Consider the following 10,799-nt stretch of genomic DNA (forward strand, 5'->3'; position numbering starts at 1 on the left):
AATTCAAAGTCATTACTGTGGAATGACTGGACATACCATTGAATCAGACCAAGATTAAATACCCATACACATTGTGACATTCTGACCAAATTTGATGCTGATTGGACAAAGGCTTCTCAAATTATTGATTGGACAAGACCAATTTCAGGTAATTCCAATAACTCATGGCCCTTAGCTCTCAGGTGACTCCAGCAATATGACTTCTTATTGAACTTGTCCGAGATATTATGCCCAGAAAAATTCTGAGCAAATCTGATGATATTTGGGCAATTGTGTATTGATTGGAAAACATATTGGACACCGCCAGTACGTCGCAGGAAAAACTATAATAATCCCGTTCTATGATGTGTGTATAAAATATAATTTTGTAGGTACTATATTGAGAAAATATTACTGGTCTTGAGCCTAATACCTTCTAACATTTTTATCCTATCTGAGCACGAGTTCAAACTGCCTTGACACAAATTGTAGACTTGGATCAAGGACATTTTCCAAAACATCACAAATGCTTCTATCCTAACATTCACAATTAGCAACACAATGATTCTCTCTGGACGCCCGTTTATTTTCATCCTTACATAACATAACAAAGTCTTTATTTCCCAGGTAAGATGATGCCGTCGTACTGAAAAAAAGAAGAAAATAACTTTAAGTGTCCATTGTATATTTGAGTGGCACTTAATTCAGTGGGTTACAAATATAGCTTAATTGACATACCAATATATAAATAAACCAACAAGGAGATAAAAAATTATACTACTCCAACGTCAATGCTTAACAAATGCGTCAATGCTTAACAAATGCGTGTGCACTTGTACATGTATTTAATATACTCTTAAACAACAAGAAAACAACAAGGGCGGCATTCAATTCTAATAGGGTGACATCTATTTGGGACATCAAACCTAGTGTTTTTGTTCCCATATTGGGATCAGGCTGAGGCCTTTATGCTAGGGAAGAATGCTTAAAAACAAAGACAGAATAGATGAGAGAATGGGATCAAGTTTGTTTGTTCTTTAACAATATATTTAATGTTCAGGGGTCCTATTATTTTTATTTGTTTGAACAAAGAATTCAGAAATTCATTTTTCACATCTGGGGAAAAAAATGTTAATTTGTTCAGAAAAAACAACACGCTTTTATGACTTTTTCATCTTTGAGTGTGTTAATCCTGTTTAATAGGTACAAAGTATCCAGCTTTAATATTAATCAAGTTGTGCGACCTTCCAAGATTACCCCACTTGACACAGGAGGGTCACATAAAGACTGATTACATATTTCATAAAAAAATTAAAACATTAAGATTCCATTGGCCAGGGTAAGACTATATGGTAACAAAGATCTCTGTCAGACAAATGCCTCGTTTGACATCACTGAGTCATGAACGTTGTAAAACAAGCGTACACGACATAATCAGTCTCGTCATCAACTCATCATCAAGATCTTCATACAAGGCCAAAAAAATAAAATTGTTAGGTTCCATTTTTAAAAATAGGTATGGTAGGTAGGCTTTTTTTTTTATTACGCTTTGAATAAGAATATCATTTTCATCATAGGAGAATGTTGTTAAAATTATCTTTTGTATAAGCATTTAAGGTTTTAAACTACATATTGAAAAGCAATTAATTTTTTTCAAACTGACTAAAAAATGGTAGGGTCAGCGCATATTCCATAGGTAAGGTCGTGAAACTCGAACCAATTGTATTTTTTTATTTAGGCCTAACTAAAATACTCATAAGGCCTAAATAAAACACATTTTGTTTAGGTTTGAACCATACCTACGAAATAAGAGCCGACCCTACCGTGTTTTTTTATGGTAATTTGGGAAAAAATTCTATTAAATTTTTTTTTTAAGTGTGTGTCTTAATATGTAGCTTAAAAACTTCTAAAGCTTTATACAGAATATTATTTTAACACTATTCTCCAATGATGACAATATCGTTCTTACATAAAGCCTAATAAAAAAATAAATATATAAAGCCTACCTACCCTACCTATTTTTGAAAAGGATGTAACCCTAACCAAATAAGAAAATTGTGGCCTAAATTTAACTAATTACTGAACATATTCCTGATACGTTATTCTTGAACTTACTTTCTGTTGGAACCATTTCATGGACTGTTCCTTGGTCACCTTGTGTTTGAGCCCCACACGGTTCTTCTTCCTTCGTCTCTGTGCAATGTTGAATCCTGAAATATGTCAACATGGTAATATTAAAATAACATGTCAACAATGATATCATGAAAAATTATCATATTCAAAAGTTGAATCTATAGATTCCTAATGTACTTGAAACACAATTGCACCCTGAATTGTGTTGGCATGACATTGTTAAATCCAAAAATGTGAAAAAGGCAATAATGAATCTAAATATAATTATGACAACATGGCAACATGAAATGTTAAAATATATTAGATTGCCAACTTGAATCCTGACATTTGTCACCATGGATGTTTCAGAGTTAAGTAACCAACCACGCTATAGAAGCAGGTCAGAGTTGCGCTGTGACGTTTCTCTTGCACTTCGACTTATACAGAAAATACAACCAATAGTTGCTTTTCCGTGCCAGAGTGCATTCAGCTTAGAATTCACTATCAGTTCTTTTTCAATGAATCTGTTTCAGAGTTAAGTAACCAACCACGCTATAGAAGCAGGTCAGAGTTGCGCTATGACATTTCTCTTGCACGTAGACTTATAACAGAAAATACAACCAATAGTTGCTTTTCCGTGCCAGAGTGCATTCAGCTTAGAATTCACTATCAGTTCTTTTTCAATGAATCTGTTTCAGAGTTAAGTAACCAACCAGGCTATAGAAGCAGGCCAGAGTTGCGCTATGACATTTCTCTTGCACGTAGACTTATAACAGAAAATACAACCAATAGTTGCTTTTCCGTGCCAGAGTGCATTCAGCTTAGAATTCACTATCAGTTCTTTTTCAATGAATCTGTTTCAGAGTTAAGTAACCAACCACGCTATAGAAGCAGGCCAGAGTTGCGCTATGACATTTCTCTTGCACGTAGACTTATAACAGAAAATACAACCAATAGTTGCTTTTCCGTGCCAGAGTGCATTCAGCTTAGAATTCACTATCAGTTCTTTTTCAATGAATCTGTTTCAGAGTTAAGTAACCAACCACGCTATAGAAGCAGGTCAGAGTTGCGCTGTGACGTTTCTCTTGCACTTCGACTTATACAGAAAATACAACCAATAGTTGCTTTTCCGTGCCAGAGTGCATTCAGCTTAGAATTCACTATCAGTTCTTTTTCAATGAATCTGTTTCAGAGTTAAGTAACCAACCAGGCTATAGAAGCAGGCCAGAGTTGCGCTATGACATTTCTCTTGCACGTAGACTTATAACAGAAAATACAACCAATAGTTGCTTTTCCGTGCCAGAGTGCATTCAGCTTAGAATTCACTATCAGTTCTTTTTCAATGAATCTGTTTCAGAGTTAAGTAACCAACCAGGCTATAGAAGCAGGCCAGAGTTGCGCTATGACATTTCTCTTGCACGTAGACTTATAACAGAAAATACAACCAATAGTTGCTTTTCCGTGCCAGAGTGCATTCAGTTTTAAAGTCACTATCAGTTGTTTTTCAAAAGAATCTGTTTCAGAGTTGAGTAACCAACCAGGCTATAGAAGCTATAGAAGCAGGTCAGAGTTGCGCTGTGATAGTTGCTTTTCCGTGCCAGTGTGCATTAAAAGTCAATAGTGACAATCAAATTGGGTTTTTAAACAGATCATTCTTCCTCATTGAAATATATGTATCTTTATAATATTAAAGTAACCAACTAAGCAGGTCATATTTGCACGGAAGTTTCGGAGCTTCCAGAAAACACAAGCAACTCCATACCAATGTCCATCTATCTTCATTACAAAAACTGTGATTATTATAAGTAATGAAGACATTGCTGTACATTTCCATGTCGTCTCTTACAGAATGAGTACCAAGTTTCATATCAGTACGTAGTATATTTAATGGCAAATACTAACTATTTTGCATCCTCATCAGGATACAATACTAAGGTAATACACTTTTTTTAAAAACAACAACAGCTTGAAATGCAGTGTTATCAATATAATCATCTGAAGAAAATTATGTTAAGACATGTAAGGAGACCCTTAGTGAAGAAATCATGCCTTGAAAATGTATAATGTCGCAACAGTAGGAGACTGATTCTGACCTACATGCCAGCACCAGCACTATGACCTTGACCTTTATCTCTGACCCTGACATTGCGTGAGACCCCAGGACCCAGACTGCAATACACAGCCAGGCATCTGGGGCACAGCTGGTAAAAACCAGTACACATTGTGTCCCAGAGTCAATACATGAATTAACAGGTACCTGGACAGTGATTTGTCATGCTGTGAATCCGGAGGTTTGTTTTCCTCTAGGACCTTTTTTGCATCACTTAACAGGATGCCTCCGATTTCTTTCTAGAAATGTTACTGCAGTTTACAGGCTGTTACACCTGAGAAAAAAGCACTTATACCCCCCCCCCAAAAAAAAACGTTCAATATTCAAGTGCATATCGAAAGAAGCACTTGATCAATGAATCAGTAAAACAAAGTGCAATTTAAAACTGCCAAATTAATTGACCAATATTATCCAGACTACACATAAGTGTTATAAAAATGTTACTTCCGTAATTAAGGTACTTTGTTACATTATTTCTTTAATTGGTATGATCCTATTTTCGCCAATTTGGCACTTGTCGTCCTTTCCCCCCGATCTTTTTAAAAGAGCAAAGGGAGTAAAAAAGTTTGTAAAATCACTAGATATATTTTTTAACAGTGTAACATGCACTAAGCAATGCTTTGGACTTGATAAGTTTTGCTTTAAGGCTTGAAAAATGAAGAGTGTCGCAACAGTAGGAGACTGATGCTGACCTACATGCCAGCACCAGCACTATGACCTTGACTTTTCTCTCTGACCCTGAGCTTTCGTGAGACCCCAGGACCCAGACTGCAATACACAGCCAGGCATCTGGGGCACAGCTGGTTAACACCAGTACACATTTAGTTCCAGAGTCAAAACATGATAAAACTGGCCAGTCCCACTTAAAACATTGACCTTAGGGATTTTTAATGAATGAAGTTTCAGTACAGATCAGTAAACTTTAATTATCAATATTAACAGCAAAGAAATTGAGCAGGGCAAAAGAAGTTTAATGTTGCAACAGTAGGAGACTGATGCTGACCTACATGCCAGCACCAGCACTATGACCTTGACCTTTCTCTCTGACCCTGAGCTTGCGTGAGACCCCAGGACCCAGACTGCAATACACAGCCTGGCATCTGGGGCACAGCTGGTAAACACCAGTACACATTTAGATCCACAGTCAGTACATGAACATGAAATCATGAGTACAGATAATTAATAAATAACATGAAAATATGTCACATCATTCCTATACCTGCCCTATTTCAGTAACAAAATTGTACCCCACCCTAGTGTTCTTTTTACCTTTTGAGAATGTGGCCAGGTCAGGGTCTTCGGAATAGTTTTAATAGCGACAAAATGCCTAAAGTTGTGAATTTACTGTAGAACACTTAGATTTGGGTTTGAAGAATTTAAGGCAAACAAAACTGCATTTAGACATATATATTATATCTGAAGTAAAAAAAATGTTTTGTAAATTTTAAGTCAAAGGTTTGAAAAGAAAGTATAATTGTTAAGATTGAGGAATCGGCTGAATTTCAGCCCCATCTCGACTCGACACAATGACAATCCGAATATCGACCCTGATCACAAACCTGGTCGTCCAAGGACTACATAGAAGTCCATGCCGTAGATGCCGATACTTGGATCGTACTTGATTCCCAGATCGATGTGTTCCTGGATACCAAACCCGAAGTTGCCAGACACAGAGAAGTTGTTTTTTCTCAACTCGTACTCACGCACCTGGAAAAGCAAGTTATCTTATTTGTTTGGTGACTGCAATTGAGTCAAATACATTCATTTGTAACTGGTTCTTTTTGGCAATCAAGAATTTTTGGATTTGGGTAAGAAGTTCTGTGATGGGATATAATTAGAGGATTTAGCACCAGACAGAGGAAATTCCTTTTGATCTATGAAGCAACACCTGTCTTGCCTTTGATAAACAGAAATATTTCAATTCAAAGCTGGCACAGGGCACTCCTTTATTAAGCCTTTAGCTGACCAATACAAATCACCCCATACAGAAAGACAATAATACAATGTAGCACAATATTTAAAATACATATTCAAAGTGTTTCATAGTTTAGTATCCAACCAACTCATAACGACTGGTCAGAGTTGTTTTATGTGCATGTTCAGAATAAAACAACAGTTGCCATACAGCAATGAACAGCTATACTGAAATGAAATAAAGCCTAGTTGTTTTATTTAGTCCAAAATGTTTCAGCTCTGATTTTGAAAATTAAAATTATGCCCCAACATTGATATTGAACTTCACATACAACCAGTCAAAGGAAGGCATCAAGATAATCATAATACATTTCTATGAAGAACAGATTATATATTTGTTCAATCTAAAATTATTGTATCTTCAGTACTCGTTTATTCTATAATTCAGCTACCTTGAGTCCACGTTCCAGAATTTCTTCGGCCTTTGCTCCTCTTACAGTGCAATGGACAGCGATCTTCTCATTTCTTCGGATGCCAAATGATCGCACTGTGTAGCGGGCTGTGGATACACACGTAATGCTTTAACACGTTGTTGGACATTCATTGATCAAAATAACCTTGATATGTTCATTTACCTTAGTATATTAATGGCTTCGAGGCGAGTACATTAAATGCTTGGACATTTAACCCATTCTTATTATTGACTTATCGAGAAAACTTAAACCATCTAAATAAATACATGAGCCTTGATTTAATAGGAACCTTGTAAAAAAAAAAAACTACCTTTGGAGAAAACGGGCTGCTGGCCGGTCAACTGTTCAAGCACTTTGGCGGCACGGGTCAGTCTGTCACCGGACTCTCCAACACAAATGTTCAGGCACAGCTTCACGATGCGCAGCTCGCGCATAGGATTCTTCTCTTTATCCTTAGATTTGTCGTCCTGAAAATAATGATTACATGCATGTTTATCAAGTACTGGTATTTATTGCCGGGTTAACTTAAATCATGAAAGTGTGAGCAAGGTCAAAATTGTGTCAATTTTAGAACATCACTTTTAGACTCAATCAGCCTCAACATGGGCCTCAGCCCTAGAGGGAGTGCTCAGACTTTGTTTTAAGGAGAATGATTTTTTTTTATAGAATGGTGCCGCTAAGAATTGAAAATCAGAAAATAATGAGCAAATTTACGCATGAGTTCATCTAGTATTTTCCTGGTCCTGATTATAGTCATGATGAGAATAATGACTTAAAATCATGAATGGAATTTAATTGAACCAAATTATGTACAAAATGCATTGTTGAAATGGATGGTGAATGTGCACAATATGTTAGCTCAAAGAAGAACTTGTAACCCTAAATAAACATGTAGGAAAGGGACTGACAGCAATTCCAAAATTGGATACCACTGCTAATTATCTTTCCTTATTTCTATTCGGCTCACATGTATCCCATTGCACTTCAAAAGGGCAAGGATAACAAACCACTATGTGCCGTTAAAAGTGACATGAATTAGAATAATAAAGACTAACAGAAACCATGACTGTCTGACTGCACATTCTTTAATCAGCAGGTTTAATGATAAAAAATATGGTGTTTATTAAAATAACCAGCAGGGCCAAAATTACGTTGCATTTCGAACGGCAGCAGTCTCAAGACTTCATGGGCTTCTGCCTTAAACGAGAATTAATGAAGCTTGCACTAGACTTTCAAGTGATTTTTTTAATACCATGATGCTGTATAGAAATGAATGTATAAATTTACATATTGCTCCATCAGTTTATTTACAAAATTTGTTTAAATACACACGTGAATTATATTGAATTGAGCTAAGTTATGGACAGTATTCATTGGTGAAATTGTTTTCGACAGTGCAAACATCTGTACATTCTAACCTATTCTACAGAAAACTTGATAAACATGATGTAAGAAAGTGACTGACAGCAATTCCAAAATTGGACATCACTGCTAATTATCTTTCATTACTTATATTCGGCTCGCATATATCACATCGCCCTTCAAAGAACAACGCTGACAATCTTGTATGTGCCGTTAGGAGTGACACGCAGTAGAACTATTACAAAGACTAACCAACACCACATTTTTAATGGAAAACAAACGTTTTCGTTTTACTAACGACTTCAAACATTTGGTCAATTAATACCATTGCAGTCTTAACATCATACCAATATTGTGCCATGCAACTAAATAATTATTATTTTAAATGATTAAGTTTATTTCTAGTCCATCAGATTGATAAAACCAGCGATACAAGTCGATATAATCATATGTGTCATTTTTACACACCGCCATGTTTTGATGTTAACCGGAAAAGGAAGTACATATGTGCCTGTCGTATTTAGTCAAAACGTATACAAAGAAACCGGTGCTAGATATTTCGGCCCCTTGATGTTTCGGTCCCTTAATAAGAGATCAGATATTTAGGCCCCTTACCATTTCATTCACACTCCGTAGACAGGGACGGGTCTAGGAATGGACATTAGAGCGCAACTAACTGGTGCAACCTTTTGACGTGCGCCCGTCCCTCAGAACCGAAATATATCGGTGCGGTTGATACAGAAATCCATTTCACTCAAAACGTGAAATTCACTCAGAACTCATTCATTTGAATTATTTATTTTTTTGTATACATACTGGAAAGTGCCTCAAGAAGGATTTCAAATTGAATTGATAGATATGGTATTTTCTATAAACATTAAATGACATAAATCAACCTTATGTAATCCGCTAAATTGAAAATATAAATTTATTCAACTATTGATGATTAAATTAAATTAAATATAATAGGAAATAAGGATTTATATGTTTAAGTTCTAATTTGTTGAAATTATATTTACAGCCTAAAAGACGCCCAAGAATAAAACAGTATTATCTAACTTTCGTATTCTTTTTAGCATTTTCAACAAAACTTGAAATATAAAACGGTAATGATGCATATTTGATTAAATATTTAATTAAAAAAATATTTGTTACAAAATAAATGATTTATTAGTGGATTTCACTTCTCGAAAACTGGATTTCACTTTGATTTCCGATCAATTTTCAAAATATTTCTATAACTTTTTCATTTTTTATCAATTTGTTTAAAAATTTGATATAATAAACCTTTTGTGAAGCCAATTCCATTATTTGCTAATGAAAAAAAAAGATTTGTTAAAATAAATGTGTTTTGAGTGGATTTCACTTCTCAAAAAGTGAATTTCACTTCGATTTCCGATCAATTTTCGAAAAATTGCTCTAACTTCTTTATTTTTTGACAAATTTCAATAAAATTTGTAATATAAACCCTTCATGAGGCACTTTCCAATAAGTAAACAATAAATGTTATCTTTTAATTAAAACGAATGAGTTATGAGTGGATTTCACTTCTCGAAAATTTGATTTCACCTCGATTTCGATTAATTTTCGAAAAATTGCTCATAACCGTGTGATCAGCATAAAAGAACGGGGATTTTTTATGTTGAAAACATGACTTGGGAATTTCATTTAAATCAAATCAAGAAGTTTTGTGAACCTAGGCACGGTGGTTCATTAAAAACTTTTTTACATTGTTTTTGGATTTAAAGAAAGGCAAACTAGCAAAAAAATAACAAACAATAGCGTACACCTCACATAAAAAAGCATAGATAATTGCACAGATTATGATGTGCAATACGCATTTTCAATTATTGTTATAACTACACATGCATGATACATATAAGTTCATAAAAATGTAATGAATATATAACCTCAAACAAAAAGCACAGACCATGATGTGAAATACGCATCTTCAATCAATGTTTTAATTTAAACAAGCCTCTTGAGACATGTGTGGACATTGATACCGGGCCTATCGATCCCGGGATTTCTGAAGGGAGTATGATATTTCCCGGTACCGACTGTAAAGTAAAATCCGGTATCAACATAAACCGGTATCATAAACGGTGCCATATTCAAGTTACTATAATCTAAATTGAAGGTGTTATGAAGCCCCTCTATGACACGTGTTGCCAATTAATGGATGTGTGCGTGTCAGTGTCGAATGTTTATACCATTCTTTAATTGCATAAAACAATAGAATGTTTATAGCAAATATTTATTTTAAAATATATACCACTTTATAATAGGACGTTCCGATATTTTTTTTTTAAATTTGAAAAAATAAAGTTAATGCAATATTATGCTACACCGAGTTGTTTTTACATTATAGCAGTTAGTATTATGAAGAATTTTATATGATTTAAGTGTCTTTTTTTCATGATATTTTTTATTCAAAATATACTGTTTTGTTTTAATGTTTTTCTTAGTTGTATGTATATTGGTCAGACAATGAGATTATCTACTCTGAAAGTGTCAACTTTAAAAAGGCACTGGACCAACAAACAGATACACAGGAAATTGACCACATGCTCTGAGACAAGGCAAAAAAGCACAGTGGGGAATTATCATACCGCCCATGCATGAAGTTAAAATATTATACACATACATTTTCAACCCTCGGGTTACTTATAATTTCCTCATGTTTGGAATTAACAGAACCTTTCTCAGATAGGCATGTTTGAAGCTGTTATATTTAAAATCAGATCGGAACATACTATTTATTTTGATCTAAGCATTACAAGCTTATTGTCATAATAACACATACACTCGCAAAACATGTTTTAAAAGCGTGACTAAGACAACAAAAT

At 34.7% G+C, this 10,799-nt stretch overlaps 1 protein-coding gene across 1 annotated transcript; it reads right to left on the reverse strand.

The window, feature by feature from the left end:
• Positions 1–544: 544 nt before the first annotated feature.
• LOC128206200 (60S ribosomal protein L11) lies at positions 545–8,456 on the reverse strand. The gene is made up of 6 exons (XM_052908510.1): positions 8,419–8,456; positions 6,899–7,055; positions 6,568–6,674; positions 5,761–5,908; positions 2,095–2,189; positions 545–625 (listed from the first exon to the last, which is right to left on the reverse strand). The coding sequence occupies exons 1-6, from the start codon at positions 8,422–8,424 to the stop codon at positions 596–598; spliced, it is 543 nt and encodes a 180-aa protein (XP_052764470.1). The 5' UTR covers positions 8,425–8,456; the 3' UTR covers positions 545–595.
• Positions 8,457–10,799: the final 2,343 nt, after the last annotated feature.

Source organism: Mya arenaria, chromosome 10, assembly GCF_026914265.1.
Source record: "Mya arenaria isolate MELC-2E11 chromosome 10, ASM2691426v1".
NCBI lineage: Eukaryota > Metazoa > Mollusca > Bivalvia > Myida > Myidae > Mya > Mya arenaria.

Coding starts and splice junctions, on each gene's coding strand:
- LOC128206200 (XM_052908510.1), bottom strand. Junction 6,675..6,898: donor GCAGCCCGTTTTCTCCAAAG/GTAGTTTTTTTT, acceptor GTGTATCCACAG/CCCGCTACACAGTGCGATCA. Junction 626..2,094: donor TGAAATGGTTCCAACAGAAA/GTAAGTTCAAGA, acceptor TCTTTTTTTCAG/TACGACGGCATCATCTTACC.